We start from the raw sequence: 19,761 nt of genomic DNA, 5'->3' as shown, positions 1-19,761 counted from the left end.
AGGTGGACCATACAGTGTTCCCATGTTTCATGTGGACTCCCTCCAGTTCTGTCTACCTGCTAAAATCCTTCCTCTCTTTCATCATATAGCTCCCTTCACAATAATAGCTTCACCACCTCCATGGAGTCTTCTCTCACTCCACCACCTCCTTAAATCTCTAAAGCTAATCAGTTTCTTCTCTGTAGCTATAATGCCACAAGTGGAACTAGCTATTTTCATATTGTCTTATCCCCTTCCTATATTATAAGTTCCTTGAAACAAGGTCTGCAATTTCTTATCTTGGTAATTCTACTACCTGAGATAGTATTTTGATCATGGAATATACTATATAGTTTTAGAATTAAATTGAACATCGTTAGTCAATGGTATACAATTTGTGCAGTTTAAACTGCATTTCAAATAGATGATGGGAGCAGAGAATTCTCTAAGTCCTGTGTTTCAAATAAGTGCATTCTTTAAAATTTTCTTCAGCATACCATTGTTTTAAATTTCATACATTGAATTATCATTTAATGTCATGATGATTTTTATCTTCTCTGAATTGATGGGTCAATCAGGAAGCATTTATTAAGCTCTAGTAACTGTGCTGAGGACACAAAAGTCAAAATGAATCAGTCACTATCCTTAAGAAGGTGGCATTCTATTGGGAGAGATGACATATGCATATATAAAATGTACACATACAAAATAAATAAAAGGTATATTTTTAGGAGGGGAGAAATGAGTAACTGGGGGATAAGGAAAGACTTCATAGAGAAAGTGCCACTTGATATGAGCTTTAAGGGAAGCTAGAGATTCTAAGAGGTAGAAAGGAGGAGATAATGAGTTCCTGGAATGCGTTTTGACCAGCGTAAAGACATTCACTTTAAATATTCTAATTACTAACTTTAAAAAGAATTCTTAAGAGAGCAGAAGCAAATCCTTAAAAAAAAAAAGTCTGTCAGTGTCACCTGTTCTCTGTCTCATACTTTGGTCCTCTTCATATATGTAACCTGTCCTTTTCCATAAAAATTGAAAAGAAAAGATGCGAAATATTTGGTGTTTTCAGTAACCCTTTAAAAATTAATTTTGTTAGCAGTGGGTATGATTCCTCAGGCAAGGCCCAAGTAGGGCAATGTAACCTACTTGAACTTTAAAAAAAATTTTTTTTAGTATTTCAGCTTACATTAGCTGTGATCTCAAAGAACACAATTTGATGGGATTGGGTTGGCACAGAAATTCTGCAGTATATGAAGTTGTCCTTCATACCATTTTCTTTTTTTTTTTTTTTTGTGAGGCAATTGGGGTTAAGTGACTTGCCCAGGGTCACACAGCTAGTAAGTGACAAGTATTTGGTCTGACGCCAAATTTGAGCTCAGGTCCTCCTAACTTCAGGGCCGGTACTTTATGCACAGTGCCACCTAGCTGCCCCACCATACCATTTTCTGAAAGAGAAATGGATTTACTCTAGTTGAGAACTCAAACAATTCCAAGAAATTAATAAGAAGTAATAATTCACATTTTTATTATGCTTTAAAGTGAACAGTTTCCTTCCCATCAATCCAGTGAGTAGTAATTTAGGTATTACTATTATTCCCATTTTAAAGAGGAAGAAATTGAGGTTCATAGATATGAAATATTTTCCCATTAGCATACACCATTCCATCATTAATGTATGTATGGGAAAGGAGATTGCTCCATTGAAGAGAATAAGTAAGGAGAAATTAAGCCCTTTAATTCCAAATGCATGCTCTTTCAATTATAATAGGTTAAAACAAAGAGAAAAATGTAATGATAGGAAAAGATGGGATTGGGGTGGGGGGAGTTGAATAATTTAGCAATTTTACACCTTAAAGTCAGAACCTAGCTCAGATAAGTCAATGTTTTTTACATTGGGAAATGAGGGAAAGATTGACCCCTCAATGTTGGAATTGGCATTTTAACAGAGCAGTTGAAGGTCCTACGGAATGTCAGCCAGGGAGGTTTAAAAAACAATTATAGGGGGCAGAAAAAGAAGGGATGACAAGGGGGACTGGCTTTATAACTCCTTAATCATGTCCTAGGTCCATATTGAGGAACACACTTCTGTGTGAGTGTGGTTCAGGAGGAGGTAGCAACATTTGCTAACAATTAGCAGTGGTGATTTTCTTTCCCTGTCATTTGTATAGTCTGAGCAATGCAAACACCTCAGATAGTTTAGTAGGCTACCAGGGTAGTTAAAGCTCTTATGAATAAGTGAAAGGGAGGAGAGAAAAAGGGGGAAAAATCTTATGAAATAGAGAATATTTCTATTTTATTGACATTCACTGGTCACAATATGCCCAGCACTAGGAAGTATATTACATATAGTTACATTACTAGGTTTCCCATATTCTGGAGTTTAAGAACTAGGCCAACAAGATAAGCAGACAAAATGAGATAATCAAAGTAGCAAAAACAAATATTACAAGTGGCAGCACCTACTGTCAAGAATATGTCAAAATTTCCAGCAGGTAGTTGAGTGAGATGTGGGTATGAGCCAGAACCTAGTATGCTGTGCTTCTACATAATCTTTTTTAAAAAAATTATTTATTTTTTAGTTTTCAACACTCATTTCCATAAGCTTTTGAGTTTTAAATTTTCTCCCCCTTTCTCCCTCCCCATTCCCTCCACAAGATGGCATGCAATCTGATATAGAGTCTACATGTACATTCATATGAAACATATTTTCACATCAGTCATGTTGCAAAGAAGAATTATAACAATGGGAGGAACCACAAGAAAGAAGAAATAAAACAAAACAAAACAACAGCAAAAAAAGAGAGCAAATAGTATGCTTCGATCTGCATTCAGACTCCATAGTTCTTTCTCTGTATGTGGACCACATGTTCGATCATAAATCTTTTGGAGTTGTCTTCAATCTTTGCATAGCTGAGAAGAGGCAAACTGTGAAAGTTAGTCATCACACAATGTGGCTGTTATTGTGTATAACGTTCTCCTGGTTCTTCTCACTTCACTAAGTATTAGTTCATGAAAGTCTTTCCAGGTTTTTCTGACGTCCACCTGCTCATCATTTCTTTTTTTAAAATTTTAAAATTTTTAATTTTTAGGCAATTGGGATTAAGTGACTTTCCCAGGGTCACACAGGTAGTAAGTGTGAAGTGTTTGGTCCGAGGCTGGATTTGAACTCAGGTCCTCCTGACTTCAGGATCGGTGCTCTATCAACTGCACCACCTAGCTGCCCCCCTCATCATGTCTTACAGCACAATATTCCATTACGTTAATATACCACAACTTTGTTCAGCCATTCCCCAATTGATGGGCACCCCCTTAATTTCTGATTCTTGGCCACCACAAGAAGAGCTGCTATAAATATTTTTGTACATGTGGGTCTTTTTCTCATTTGTATGATCTCTTTGGGATACAGACCTAGAAGGGCTATTGCTGGGTCAAAGAGTATGCACAGTTTTATAGCCCTTTGGCCATAGTTCCAAATTGCTCTCCAGAATGGTTAGGTTGGTTTACAACTCCACCAATGATCCATTGGTGTTCCAATTTTCCCACATCTTCTCCAACATTTATCATTGTCCTGTTTTGTCATGTTAGCCAATCTGATAGGTGAGATGTGGTACCTCAGAGTTGTTTTGTTTCACATTTCTCTAATCAATAGTGATTTAGGTCATTTTTTCATAAGATTATAGATAGCTTTAATTTCTTCATCTGAAAACTGCCTGTTCATATCCTTTGACCATTTATCAATTGGGGAATGACCTGTATTCTTGCAAATTTGACTCAGTTCCCTATATATTTTAGAAATGAGTCCTTTATCACAGACACTAGGTGTAAAAATTGTTTCCCAGCTTTCTGCTTCCCTTCTAATCTTGGTTGCATTAGTTTTTTCAGTGCAAATTTTTTTCAATTTAATGTAATCAAAATAATCCATTTTGAATTTCATAATGTTCTCTATCTCTTGTTTGGTCATAAATTCTTCCCTTCTTCATAGATCTGACAGGTAAACTATTCCTTGCTGTCCTAATTTGATTATAGTATTAGCCTTTATATCTAAATCACGCACCCATTTTGACTTTATCTTGATATAGAGTGTAAGATGTTGGTCTTTGACTAGTTTCTGCCATACTATTTTCCAGTTTTCCCAGCAGTTTTTGTCAAATACTGATTTCTTATCCCAGAATCTGGAGTCTTTGGATTTATCAAACAGTAGATTTACTATAGTCATTGACTTCTGCATCTTGTGTACCTAACCTATCCCAGTGATCCACCATTCTGTGTCTTAGCCAGCGCCAAGTAATTTTTCAAAAATTTTTTTGTTAATATATTTTGATTTATCAAGAGTCACTTTCATAGTCTTTTGAGTTTTAAATTTTTCTGCCCCATCCCTCCCTGCCTCATTCCATGACTCACAGTCATAAGACAAAGCCAGAAGAATATTCATGTTTTTCTTTCAGATACAAGCTTGGAGTAGTTAAAGGAACTGTGCAGTTTCCCAAATGGAAGCCATGTCACTCTTGTCTTCCTGTTCATTTCTGGACCTAACTTTTTGTCCATTTACAGTATCTACCTAAGATTTATACAAATGGACACGCTCTGAGCATTGTCTATCCAGTTGTATTTGACAGTGAATTAGATGACCCTTGCGAGTAATTGAATTTCTTATGAACACCCTGAGGAGCTTTTATTGCATTAGGGCATGACAAGATGTGATAAAATTGCCAATCAAAGCAGTTAAACAAAATAGCATATATATATATATGTGTGTGTGTGTGTGTTTTATATATATATATATATATATATAAACACATATATACATATATACACATACACACTTGAATTTTTATATGTGTGTGAACATAAGTATGCACACAAATATAAAAATTAAGTTCATTCAAGAGACCCCCAAGAATAAGCTCTGCCAGCCCACTTGACATAGCAGAGACTTTAAGAGTTAGTAGAGAGAACTAATAATGGCCACAATGGAGGACGGAGTAAGAATGGAAGAGAGTGAAGGGAGCTTTTTGTCCAAAGAATGCTCTATATTCATGACTCTGCCAGTACCAAGTAATGTCAATGTTCACATAATGTCCACAGTGGTCCCTTTCCTAGAGATGAAAATAAAAACTGGAGGAGGGAATCATCTTGCCTATTCTCTAGCTTACCAGAAAAAAATTATTAAGTCACTTTGGGAAAAATAAAAGATGTTCTAGGAGAAATCAGAGGAAAAAGCCTGACTAATCAGAGGGGAATTCTAATCTGTCCTGGAAGGTACCTGGAGGGTACAAGTATATGGCACAGAGCAAAAAGAGAAGATGGATCACCATTGCTATATACAGTTATGTAATAGGTATATGACATTTACTGCAATACTCAGATTGTCTCAGGAAGCTGGATTGTCTCAGAAAGGAGTAACTTCTTACGTTCTAAGACAAGATAATGCAGTATACAAATGTTTACTACTCTTGTTGTTGCTGAAATGATGCTTTTATTTTGAAAATACTGCTCCTTATGTCTGCTTTCATGTTATTTTAGCAAGTTGTCAGTGATACATAAGAAAGCAATTCTTGAGTATGTCAGCAAATTCAAGAAGTATTTTCCCAAATGTCATTAATTGCCTACTTAGTGAGTGAGAAAGCAAAACTTTCATATGTTTATTTTATTCTTTGAGACACTGACAGACATTTTAAGCCATCTGGCATTGAAAACTCACATGCAGCTCTAAAATCTGCAAAAATCTGAGAAAATTCACTTTAGCAAATATTCACTGGGTCGATATTCACCATCATTCATGGTCTTGTGTAAGACTAAAAGGAAGAGTACAAGAAACAGTTCCTGATCACAAATTGTGTACAATTGAATTGACAAGGCTAGATATTGTATACAAACATGGAAAAGAAAACAAAGCTAGACAGAATAAGAGCAAATATTTCATCTCATCTCATCAGACTTTTCCTGCAGTCATGTGTAGTCATGGATACCTTGGTTTAAAGGAACATTGATAAGCTTGAAAGTATCCAGAATGGGGCAAACGAGAAGGTGACTAGCTTTCAGCCCATGTCATATGAAGAACAATTGAAGGAATTAGGATTATTGAAAGTGGAGAAAAGAAGTCTTGGTGGGGCAGGGTGGTGACATGATAGTTGTCTTCTATTACTTGAAAGGCTGTCATGGGGAGAAGTGATTATATTTGTTGTTCTCTTTGTTTCCAGAGGTGCTATGGGTAGATTTTGCAAAGAGGCAAATTTGGGCTTACTGTCAGGAAAAACTTTCTAACAATTACAGTTTTCTAAAATTGGAATGGGCTGCGTTAAGAAGTGGTGAGTTCTTTCTCTTTGGATGTCTTCAAGTAGCTCCTGGATCACCATTTGTTGGTTATGTTATAGTAGTGATTCTTTTTATACATGAGTTGGAATAGATGGCAACACAATAGTTGCTATTATCATCAGGGGTCATAGAAGAAGTCTAACTAGACAGAAGATCTGGGAATGATTCTGTTATGTCTTGATTTTAAAAGAAGAGTGGAAAAAGAGAAGAAGAAAATATATTATTGGGAACCAGTGAAAAGAAGGTTAGAGAAAATTAATATAATTGGGGTGCATGAGGAAAAAAGTCTATACAAAGAAGAAGGGGTTGGAGGAGCAATTGACACTTGACCTCCCTCTCATTGAACTGGTCAAAGAAGGGAAGAATACAGACACATATACACACGTGGGTTGAAATAAATAGATGCAATCAAAAGAGAAATCTGAGGGAAAAGGAAGTAGGGAAGGGCGAACTGGAGGAAGAGTAAATTAAGTTAGGGATCAGTCCAAAGAAAAATAAATTCTAAGTAAGGATGTGCAAAAATATTTATATTGGTTTCTGAGGATGAATAATGGTAATTGGAGGGGGTGCCCAGCCATCAGGAAATGACTGACCAAGTTATGGTATATAAATATGATGGAATGCTGTAAGAAATAATGAAGGGGGTGATATGAGAGAAACCTGGGAAGACTTACACAAATTGATGTGAAGTTAAGTGAATAGAACCAAGTGAATAAGTTGTAGAATGATAATAATATTGTAAAGACAAACATCTCTGAAAGACTTAGAACTCTTAATAGTGTAATGAGCAAGTACAATTCTAGAGAAATAATGATGAAACGTGTTACCTACTTCCTGATAGGCAAAGGACATGGAGTGTATAATCGTGTACATACATGTACACACATATAAGAAAGGATATATATACATATATATATATAGATAACCACATATAGTTTAAAGCAACAAATATATACACATACATACATACATCCGTACATACATATGTTCTTTTGAGCATGGCCAATGCATAAATTTGTTTTGCTTGGAAGAGGAGAAGACAAGGTAGATTTTTGCTGTTTGAAAAAAATTTACTGAAATAAAAAAAGTAAAGAAACCTTAAAGAACATCTAGTCCAATTCCCTCATTCTACAGAGGAGGAAACTGAAATCCAGAAAGGTTAAGGGACTTTTCTGAACCCTTACAGAGAGGAAGTAGCAGGACAAAAATATAAACCCATGTCTTTTTTTTTTTTTAGGCAATTAGGGTTAAGTGACTTTCCCAAGGACACACAGCTAGTAAGTATCAAGTGTTTGGTCTGAGCCCAGACTTGAACTCAGAGCCAGTGCTCTCTCCACTGTGCCATCTAGCTGCCCTAAAGCCATGTCTTACTATTTGAAACTCAGGTTCCTTTCTGCTGTGGCACACTGCATCCAATATTGAAACACATTTGCCTGAATCTCTTTCAGTTAGAGCCCCTGCCAACCAATTACTACTACTACTACTATTACTACTACTACTACTACAACTACTACTACTGTTACCACAACAACAACAATTACTGCTACTGCTACTGCTGCTGCTGCTGCTGCAGCTATTGCTACTACTATTAGCCAACATTTATATAGCCCTTACTAAAATTAAGGGCCTTTGAATTTGTCCTTTGGAGTCACCATATTTTCCAGAAACATTGGATCCGGAATATGCAAGTTGCCCTGAACATGCCAAGGATGAACGTCCCCCCACCCCACCCCTCCCCCTACTCCAGCTGACATAATTTGTGCTTTGGGCTCCCTGTGGGTTCTTGGATGTCAACACAGGTGCCAGTCAATTCACACTAGACTGGGAAACTGTGGAAATGGGACCTTTGTAGATAAGCAGACCCTCCTATCTTCATAGCAGTTCCCAAAGGAAAAGAATGCTGTTTTCTCCATCTTAATTATTCATGATTTTTCTTTCCCTGCCACTCGCAATTGGATGGAGATTTCTATTACCTCTCCTCTTTGTGACAATTTCATAAATATACAAGCTTCTGTTTGAATTGTAAACTCTATGTACTTGCTTAGGGTTCCACATGCATCTTCATTTCTCTTGTAATAAACCTAGTTGCAGTGCAATGTCTCATGGACTTGTGAGGTTATTTTTGGTTGACTCTATTTGCCAGGCACTGTGCTAAGCACTTTACAAATATTATTTCATTTAATCCTCACAATAACCCTGGCAAGTAGGTGTTATTATTTTCTCCATTTTACAAGTGAGAAAATTGAGGAAAATGGAGGTTAAGTGACTTTCCCAGGGTAGATTTGAACTCTGGTCTTCTTGGAGCAACTAGGGCAGCTAGGTGGCACAGTGGAAAGAGTCAGGAACACTCATCTTCCTGACTTCAAATCTGGTCTCAGACACTTAGCAAGTGACACTTAGTCACTTAGTGTGACCTGGGCAAGTCATTTAACCCTGTTTGCCTCAGTTTCCTCATCTATAAAATGAGCTGGAGAAGGAAATGGCAAATTACTGTAATATCTTTGCAAAGAAAACCCAAATGGGGTCATGAAGCCTTGGACATGACTGGAAGGACTGACCAACAATAATTTCCTGACTTCAGACACCTAGGTGCCTATTTTCTACTTGTGTTTGTCTTTGTGTAGGCTCATAAGGTCATAGGTCTAGAGCTGGATAGGATTTCTGAACCTATTTAGTCCAAACCCTTGTTTTACATGTAGGGAAACTGAGTCTGAGGGAGATTAAATGACTTGCTCAGAGATTAACCTTTACTTTTCATGAGTAGTGCTATTTTGGATGGATACCCTTTTCCTTTGATAAAACTTCATCTAAGTCAAGAGAGGGAAGAAGGAGACCAATAAAGTATGTTTCCAGTGATCTAGTTATAAAGGGATGAGACCTAGGACTGGATTGAGAACTTAAAATATTTTTTGATTACTGTCTAAATTGGTTTCCTTTACAATCCTCTGTTTTATTTTGTCTATTTAAAAACATTTATCTGAGAAAGCACTCTTAAGATTCACCAGATTATCAAAGGTGTCCATGAAACAAAAGGTTAATAATCCCTAAACTAGATGTTACCTCTGATTGGAGAGTAATAGACACATATATAATAAATTATAGAGGAAAAAAAATTATAAGAGATGAATGAAAAAGAGATGAAAGCCATAGTTAGCTTTAAAAACAAAAGATATTTCCTGGGGAAATTATTTTGCTTTTACTCTCTATATTCCTCCTCCTCCTCCTCCTCCATCTTCCTCTCTCTCTCTCTTTCCATATGTATACATATGGATGTATGTTTATATCTATTTCCCACTCTCCAGAAAGCTAGTTGTTGTTTTTGTTGTTGTTGGTATATGTGTGTGTATATGTGTGTGTGTGTGTGTGTGTGTGTTTGTGTTTGTGTTTGTGTATGCATATGCATGTACTAAGCTACAGGGTTATACTGGTAAACATTTAACAACTAGCTCTCCAGGGAATGGGAAATCTATGCGTGGCACATTTTTAAGTTTAAGCTACATTATTAACATTTTCCCCAGTACTTTTTTAGACAATTAACAAAGTGATAAATCAAGCCCTGATTTGCAGAGTTTGCTCATTTCCAAGGTGTAAATACTCACACTCAACATTTAACAATCTACTCTTGTCAGCCCATTTGAGCTGCGTCCAGCACACTGCGTCTTAAATGAGTATATCTTGTTTCCCTCCAGTAGAATGTAAGCTCTTTGATGGTAGCAGAGACTGTTTGTTTTTTCTTTATATCCTGAATACTTAGCATAGTACCTGGCTACATACTATATATATAGCGTATGGTATAGCATATGGTATAAGCTCCTTGAGGGTAGGAATTATTTTATTATTGTCTTTGTACCGCCAATGCCTGGAACAGGGTTTTAATAAATGCTTATTGATTGACTCTGTAAAGTAATGCCCACAAATAGCTTGTGTTCATTGTATTTTCTAACTTGAATCAATAATGGGAATCTAGCATATTTTCCAGGCCCATTAGAATCAAATGAAATAATATATAAAAATAATTTTGTAAATCTTGAAATGATATATAAATGCTAGCTAATATTTAGGAGAAGGATGGCTGTCCAGGCAGTCCTTATTACAAGAAAATCACAACTGAAATTTTGACTCCAGAAAATTAACTAAGAATTGTCATATTTTTCTATCTACCAAGATCAATATTTTCAGTAGGCCTTCTCTAAGCCACTAGTAACCTAACAATATCAAAACATACTGAAATTCTCCATTTTTTCCCTAGAATTTTAATGGTATGCTGACACCCCTCTATTTTCCTCTCTTTTTAGTTCTGACAGAATTAAAACTAAGTCATGCTCTAAATCAGTTACAGGCTGAGGAAGACAGAAGATGGGAAAATTTCATGCTGATACCTTATAAGCAGAAAGTAGCAGACTGAACTTCATTGTGGACACATGTAAGGTAATACAAGTAATGAAAAATAATCGTAATTATTGTACTCAAAATATGGCAGATTGCATAGGCATTTGGTCTAAATGTGATGAGAAAGCTGAAAAGGACCACTGAATAAACATCATCAGGGTTTTGGAAGCAAAACAAAGATACCATTCTATTTCATTATAAAACAGGAATCTTTGCTCTTGAAATTCTGCAGAAAGTCGTCATGATGACTCTCCAAAAGAGACAGAACAGAGGAAGGGAAAGTCCAGAAAAGGACAACTAAAATGATCAAAATAATGGAGGATCCTCCGGACAATAATACACTTAAAATAGGAGACAAACCTAAGAACATAAGCATTATTAAAAAATTAATCCAAATAATAAAGGATAAGGAGAGACAGCATGATGTAATGGAGAGAGCCAATGTCAGAACTAAGAAGACTTAGGTTCAAGCACCACCTCTGACACATACTTTCTATGTGACCCTGAACAAATCACTTTACTTCTCAATGAATCAAAAGTATGTTTTAGAGAAGGTGCCAATATGCATTGGAAAAGGAATTTTTCCCTACATGCAGTTCTGTACACAAATAAAATGATATATCCAGTCCCTATCCTTTCATAAAGGCTATCAATAATGTAAATGGAGACATGGTCACCAAAATCTGTAAAGCTATTATTGTAGCACACCTTCAAAGCTTTAAAAAGGAACTTTTGGGACAAGCAAAAGAAGATCATCATGGTACAATGGGTAGTCATCTTATTGAATTCATTACTCAAGTATGAGAGTATGAATAAATTCAAGAATGATTTGGAAAAATTCAGTATGATAGATACATTAAAATTTTAGGGGAATCCAAAGCTTTGTGGTAAGCCTTCCTAGGCTATTGAAATGAGTATCAATTCCTGGCAAGGAGGCATTTTGATAACATTTGTCTTTGATAACATTGTCTGAGACTGAGTAGTGAAATAGATAGAACATGGATCCACCAGTGCTAATTCTCGTGGAATTTCCAAGCTCAATACATTGAAAAGCATGTGATTTTGGAATAGATAACCATTGGTTATAGTAATTTTTAACTAAAGGAAAATAGTGGTAAATGAGACTTACTCTTAAAAAATATACATTATGTAGGAGGCAACCAACTGTTACCATTTTAGTTGTTTGAAAATACAAAGCCCAATCACTGATGCTTGGTAATAGACTAGGCTTGCATAAATCCTTGAAAAACAAGCTTTTGAAGACAGCATAAATCCTTTTTTTTTTAAAGGCCATTGGGGTTAAGTGATTTGCTCAGGGTCACACAGCTAGTAAGTGTCAAGTGTTTGGTCTGAGCTCAGACTTGAAGTCAGGTCCTCCTGACTTCAGGGCTGGTGCTCTATCCACTGTGACACCTAGCTGCCTCAGACAGCATAGATTCTTGAATCACACAAAAAGAGTCCAGGCCAACCAAATTTGATATTGACTCTCTGGAACCCAAAAAGTTTCAGAAACTATGACCATAAAAGCTCAGAGAAATTAATATTCTCTTGGAAGTGAACAAGACAGTCCATCTCTTGGCTCCAGGCCTTTGCTTTGGCTGTCCCCCATGCCTGGAATGCTCTCTTTCCTTAACTCTGTCTACTGATTTCCTTGGCTTCAAGTCCCAACTAAAATCCTATCTTTAACAGGAAGTCTTTTGGAACCCCTTTTAATTCTAGTGCCTTCCTTCTTTAGATTATTTCCTATTTATCCTGTATATAACTTGTTTGTATATATTTGTTTGCATATTCTCTCCCCCATTGTGAGCTCCTTGAGGACACTGACCATCTTTTGTCATTTTTTGTATCCCTAGCACTTAGTACGGTGCCTGATGCTTAATGAATGTTGATGATACAGCACTGGAAGAAAGTAGACTTGTTTGTGCTTTCATCTCTGCTGAAGGAAGTTAACAGAAAGAAGTAGGTGTATTTTGAGTTGCATTCTAACATATATCCAAAATCCTTGTTTTCAGGAGACTGAGATGACTGAGAATATCACTTTGACAATTGAGTTTATCCTCACTGGATTTACAAGTCACCAAGAACTACAGATTCCTCTATTCATCCTTTTCCTTATAATCTACCTGATAACCATAATAAGCAACATTGGACTGGTGATATTAATTTCAATTGAACCCCGACTCCACTCACCTATGTATTTGTTTCTTGGTAACTTGGCATTTATGGATGCTTTTAGCTCATGTACTATTACTCCTAAGATGTTAATGAACTTCTTTTCTAAGGATAGAATGATTTCCCTTCATCAATGTATGGCACAATTTTATTTTTTTTGCTTTTCTGAAACTTCAGATGCTTTTCTCCTGGCAGCCATGGCATATGACCGCTATGTGGCAATATGTAATCCACTTCATTATCCCATCATTATGTCAAAGAAACTCTGCATTCAGATGATCACTGGATCACTTGTAGCTGGCAACCTACATTCCATGATTCATGTTGGCTTTCTATTCAGATTAACTTTCTGTAAGTCACACCAAATCAATCATTTTTTTTGTGATGTTCTTCCTTTATACCGACTCTCTTGTACTGACCCTTTTATTAATGAACTGATGGTATTCATCTTCTCAGGCTCAATTCAAGTCGTCACTATAGGTGTTGTCTTATTGTCTTATCTTTACATCCTTTTTACTATCTTTGAGATGAAATCAAAGGAGGGACGAGGCAAAGCCTTTTCCACCTGTGCATCCCATTTTATATCTGTCTCAATATTCTATGGTTCCCTTCTCATCATGTATGTTCGGCCAGGTGCAGTTAATGAAGGAGCCATAGACATACCCGTTGCTATTTTTTATACAATAGTAATTCCCTTTTTAAATCCTTTTATTTATAGCCTGAGAAACAAAGAAGTTATCAATGTCCTGAGAAAAATTATGGAGAAAAAAATTTCATGGGGATTTGGAACAAAATTTGTACACTTTGAATATGATTAAGATTTCCATAAACAGTTATCCAAAAAATGGAAGAGAAATACTTTGGGTCGGACCAAGTCTGTTAGAGAAGTATAAAGTGTAATTGAGAAATTAATTAATGAATACAGAAACTGGGAACTAGGGGACTATTATTATCTTAATTTCAAGTTCAGAAAATGAGATTATTTTCAGAATGGAATGTGTCAGAGAGTTAGTCATCACAAAACTCAAGAAGTCAACATACCACCAGACGTGAATGTGGAAAAGAAGAATCTGTTGAACATTGTCCACAATACCATGGAACTATGCCACTGTAGGATTCAGTAGGAAGTATAAAGGAAGATGTGTCAGCATTGGGGAATAGTAGTTGTTTTTGTACAAAGTCTTTCTCTTTCTTTGTTTTCATTTCAAGTCTCTAGAGTATAAGATGTATGAGAGGAATATAAAATAAATGATTACTAGAAAAAATGCAACCAAATTAAGCAAAACACACACACAAACAAAAAATCCCCAAACACTCACCCCCCAAAAACTTGTCAAAAATAAACTTGACATTCAATGAATTCAATATGATTGGTCCCTGCTTAGAGAACGCTCTTCTGTAGCATTGTTTGGTTCTGAACTTGAAGTGTTCTGAAATGATTACTTTGGGAAGTGGATTTACAGAAAAAAACACTTATTATTTTGTAAAAGTCATGCCAAACCTTGTTGTTTGATAGTGCCATTTGCCACACAAATATCATTGAACCATTATTAACAAATTAATCCTGAAGTGACATTCCATCACACTTGCTTAAATGATGCTGTTTGTATTGAAAATATTATTTCTTCATACATTTTTACATGAACTAAGTGAATTGCTAATGAAGTAAGATAAAGTCATTCTTGAATTAGTCAAAAGGTTAAAGAAATATTTTCCCCAAATGGTGTTATCTGTCTACTTGATGAATAAAAAATTAAAACTGGGTAACTTCTTTGAATCCAGGGTAAATTATTTTTTTATGGACTTGACAGCTTAAGATTCTAACCTTTTTTTAAAAATTCTCTTACAGCAGTAGCTACAAAATTATAGCAATTACTTCAGAAACTTCCATCTGAAAGATATTCTTGTTTTACTACTGTTCCTACTGCTTCAGGGAATGCAAAAACTACCCTAAAGACATAGTTTCTGCCCTGAAATGATTAACAGTCAAATCGTCACAGTAAGGGAAATATGAACAAAAAAGAGAACAGAACTAAACACTATACAGTATGGTGAAATGCTAGATTGTGTGGTTCAGACATTTTATAGGAATTCAAAGGAGAAAGAAATCAATGAGTGCAAGTGTAATTATGGGGGACTTTATAAAAGGGATTGACTCAGGTCTTGAAAAATGAGTAGGATTTGGATAAGGAAGACTGAAGGAAGTATTTGAATCAAGGATAACACGAAGCAAAGGAATGAGAAACAGTTATGAACAAGCTTTGTGAGCACACTGTGGAGAGAAGCTTGATTGGAGCAGAGGTATGTGCTGGGGAGCAATGAGTTGGTTAAGTAAGGTAGGCCAGTTAATTGAGGACCCTGATAGCTCAGCTGAAGAACTTAGACTTTATCCTCTAGATGGGTAGGGAGCCACTGAAGTTTATTGAGTAGTGCTGTACAATGGGAAAGCAACAACAACAATAAAAACAATGTTTTAGAAAAGTTAATGTGGTAGCAGAGTAGATGATGCTCTGAAGCAATGGATTCCAGTGTAGATGCTTTTGTAGTAATCTTGTCATGGGATAGTGAGAACTAGGACAAGATGGTGGGATGTAAGAATATGGAAATTTTGGAATTTTGGATGAGAAATGGACAACAAATGCTGTCTAATCAGATACAGGGAATGGTGGCATTGAAAAAAATGAGATTCTTTAGGAGAAAGGTATTTTTTTTTCTGAGAAGCTGATTTCATTCATACATCCACTTAGTTTAAGACATATTTATTTTTTAGTGACAGTATTCCAGGGGAAAATGTCCAATTGACATTTCGAGATTAGGGTCTGGAACTTGAGTGAGAAGTTAGAATCCGCAATGACAATGGGTAAGTAATGTAAGTCAAATGAAAGTCTTAGTTGCACTAACAAAAATGAATAAGTTCTTCAAAGGAGAAAGGAGAGAGCCCTGAACAGAAAGCAATAAAGTATGACTTCAGAAATGGCCACAGTCAGAGAACAGGAGAATAAATAAGAGTCACTGAAAGAGATAGCTTACTACAGTCCAAAGACGATTGAAACAAGAGATAATAGTCCTAAGTTTTCATTCTACTTTAGCCACGAATAAGCTTTGTGAACTTGGGAATGTAATCTTAATTCTATTTTCTTCATTAACTAAAGAAAAATAGAGTTGACCATAAAATAGTTAAAATTCCTTTAAGCTTTAATATTCTATGTTCTAGTTGTTGCACAGAAATGAATGGTGAGAAAATGAAGGCAGCAGAGAGAGAATTTTTGTTTCAATATATTTGGAAGTGAAAAGAAGAAAAAATGCAATAAGATTAAGCTGCAAGGTCAAACAAAGGATTTTATTCAAAATAAGACAGGTAACTGGATATCTGAAGTTCAGGATGGTGGGAATGGATCAATAATTGATCAATGTACAAACATTTCTTAAGTTTCTATTATGTTCCAGACACCATACTAGGTTATGAGGATACATGGATGTATCCTCATGAGAGTACACACACATATCATATATTCACATGTAAATATACACATTCACATATAATCTACATATATACACGTGTACGTGTACGTACATACAATGTGTTTACGTGTGTTATATATATTACACATATGTGTATAGTATGCTGTGCATGCTATGGCTTTTTGTAGCCACAGGTGAGAGTTGGATGACAGGGAGACATTAAAGATAGATGAGCAGCCCTGAAAAGCACTTGGCAAGTCCTTGCACTAGAGGTACTAGTCCTCCTGGCCATTCCCTGGTAAAACTATCTGGGCAAACTGGCTAAACCAGATGGAGGGTAACCCACAGGCCTCAAACCCATCAGATTGTTAGGGGGAATGTCTGACCCAAGCAGGTCATGTGGCACTTCATGTGGCACAATGGGAACAATGGGCAGATGAGAACAATTTGTTCCAATGTCTATGAAGACAGCTGAAGCAGGTTCTGGCGAGTGCCTAGAGCTTAGTCAGACATCAAAGCTACCAAGGTCATCCACTGTATCCAGGGCCATCAACAGTTACCTGGCTTTAGTTTTGCCACTGGACTTTGATGACTCAGAAAGATAGAGTAAGGCTGATCACTTCATGTAACTTTGCCTCACTTAATTCCAATTCATGCACAAGTCAAGACATTACCCATGATGTCATTGGTCCTCTTTGAAAATGAAGGACAAATAACATGTGTATACATGTATATGTATATGTGTATATATGTTGCCCAGAAACATTTTTATTATACACACATACTATATGTGTGCACACACACATATATGTATACATACATTTATAAACATACAAAGACATACATTTGCATATCTAAAATCAGACCTGTGTGTTCATCAAGATATGGAACTCCTAGATGGGGAAACTCCTTCTACTAATGCATGTGGGTACCTTCTCTTCAACTTATAGTCTGAGAGCATTGTCTCAGAAGTTAAGTGACTTGCCAAAGGTCATATAGCCATTATGTATCAGAGGCAGAACTTGAATTCAGGTCTTCCTAATTCCAAGGTTGGCTCTCTATCCACTGGGTCACACTGTCTCTCTAAATAAATATATACAGAACAAATACAAAATGAATACAAGATAGTTTAGGAGAGCACTATCCACTGGTAGGATCAGGAAGGACTTCATATAGAAGGTGAATTGATCATGTGACTTCCTTATTTGACCAACTCCACTGACTTTCTATTGCCTTTAGGATAAAATATAAACTCCTCTATTTAGCTCTTAAGGCCCTACACAACCTGGGTCCAATCTATCTTTTCAATGTTGTTGGACATTATTTCTCCTCTTGCAGATTGCAACCAAACTGACCATCTCTTTGGTCTTCACCCATGACATTCCACCTTGTTCCATGCCTTTTCACTGGTTGTTCTTCATCCCTAAAACATTCTCTCTCCTAACCTCCACTTCATCAAGTCTTACTCTTCCTTTAAGATGCAAGTCAGAGCTATTTTTTGCATGAGATCTTACCCGATCCCCCTAATTGTTGTACTCTCCCTCTCAAACTGCCTTCTTTAGCTACTTTTATATATTTGAATTTATTAACCTTATACTATATATATGTTCATATATTCCTGTTGTCTCCCCCATTAGAATACAAGTTCATTTTGAGAGTGGTTTGTTCATTCTTTGTACTTGCAGGTTTTCCTCACTCCTCCTCAGTCCCTAGCACCTAATGCCAGACACATTGTAGGTGTAATAATTGTTGATATTGTTGAGGTGGTACTTGAACTGAGTCTTGAAGGAAGATAATGTGAGAGTAAAGAGGTAGAGTATTCCAGTGAAGGAATACTTGCAGTGGCACAGAGATGAGAGGTGTTTTCTTGCATATTAGGAACCTCAAGAAGGTCAAGATTAAACATCCTGGAGAGGGAAAAGATAAATAAACGGAAGTGTCCCTCAGGAGTCAGAACAGGATCAGATTCTACAGCACAAAGTTGTTGGCAAACTATGCCCCAGGGGCCAAGTCCAGCCTACTGCCTGTTTTTGTACTGCCCACTAGCAAAAGATAATTCATGGGCTATAAAAAAAAATAGATGATGATGGGCTGAATGTGGTTTCTGGGTCATAGTTTGCCAAACTCTGCTTTAGATGATTGCCAGATGGGGGTGAATTTACTTATGAGATTTGTTATATGTCAAATTAAAATTCATGTCTAGATACTGTAACTAAGGCAGTTCTTTTAAATTCATTTCTACTTACAGACACTTGCTGTTTTAGATAGTGAGGGGGTGGCACAGTGCTTTGTGCATGGTAGATGCTCACTAAACATGATGGATGAATAAAAGAATAAATGTACTAATGAGGACAATACTCATCATTTGAAGTTTAGATGAAAAGGTAAAAGCTAGATATATTACAGAAAAAAGACAACTAGTTTTCCTTATGATATGTTTAACCTGACTCTTCCTAGAAGCCATTTCTCTTATCTTTCTCATCCATATCCCAATACCTATTTAGTGGACATGGCTATAGACTAATGAGACAATATTTGGGTTGGGGTAGGGAGGGTTTATGAGATGTCTCTTCATTCTCGGGGGCTAACCTGCACAAATTCTGATTCTCTTGAGTTGGATACAAATAGAGGAGATGGCATTTTGCAGACGAGGTAAGCAGTGGAACATAATGGAGGGTAGGTCATAATTGGAGGATGAGAGTAGAGCTTGCTCAAATCTGTTCTCTTTCTTTGTATTCCCATCTCAAGTCTTGAGAGTGTTAGATCAATTATGGTGATGCTAAATAAAGTTTGTTAAAACAAAATGTAATTAGTTCCATCAAAAATGGCAGCATGAAAGCCTTAGTCAAACCTAGCTTTCCCTACAGGGGTTTTTAGCCTGTGGACCATTAATTTATTTTTTTTTTAAATTGACAATTGCATTTCAATAAAATTAGTTTCATCTGTATTTCTATATATTTTGTTTTATGCATTTAGAAATATTATTCTTTGAAAAGGCCTATAGGCTTCACTAGACTGTTGAAAAGTTAAGAATCCTGTTCTAGGACAACATTTATGAGCATTGGGAAATAGTGTAAAAGGAATCAGAGAAGTAATAAACAGGATAAATGATAAATGAACTAAAAGGAGATAATGCTTACTGAGAGAGAAAGAGAGAGAGAGAGAGAGAAATAGATACACAGAGACTTAAACACAGACAGAGAGAAAGAGACAGACAGACAGAGAAAGACAGAGTTAGGGAAACAGAGAGACAGAGAAAGAGATAGAGAAACAGAAAGATAGATACAGAGAGAGACAGACAAAGACACGGGGAAACAGACAGAGATAGAAACTGAAAGGTAGAAATAAAGTGAGAGAGACACAAAGGGAAACAGAGAAAAACAGACATACACACAGAGAGACAAACAAACAGATATAGAGGCAGACAGACACTGAAAGACTGAG

The 19,761-nt window shown here is 36.3% G+C and overlaps 1 protein-coding gene across 1 annotated transcript; it reads left to right on the top strand.

Moving 5' to 3' along the window:
• The first annotated feature begins 12,704 nt into the window (after positions 1-12,704).
• Positions 12,705-13,673, top strand: LOC114022907 (olfactory receptor 5K1-like). Its single transcript, XM_027835329.1, has one exon. It carries the CDS (start codon positions 12,705-12,707, stop codon positions 13,671-13,673), a length of 969 nt encoding a protein of 322 aa, XP_027691130.1.
• Positions 13,674-19,761: the final 6,088 nt, after the last annotated feature.

The sequence above is a fragment of the Vombatus ursinus genome, unplaced genomic scaffold (genome assembly GCF_900497805.2).
Source record: "Vombatus ursinus unplaced genomic scaffold, bare-nosed wombat genome assembly UNPS02014814.1, whole genome shotgun sequence".
Taxonomy (NCBI): Eukaryota; Metazoa; Chordata; class Mammalia; order Diprotodontia; family Vombatidae; genus Vombatus; species Vombatus ursinus.
This window is presented reverse-complemented; position numbering and strand designations above follow the sequence as displayed.

Excerpts from the sequence above, each read along its gene's own strand:
- LOC114022907 (XM_027835329.1), top strand. The coding sequence starts at position 12,705 with ATGACTGAGAATATCACTTTGACAATTGAGTTTATCCTCACTGGATTT.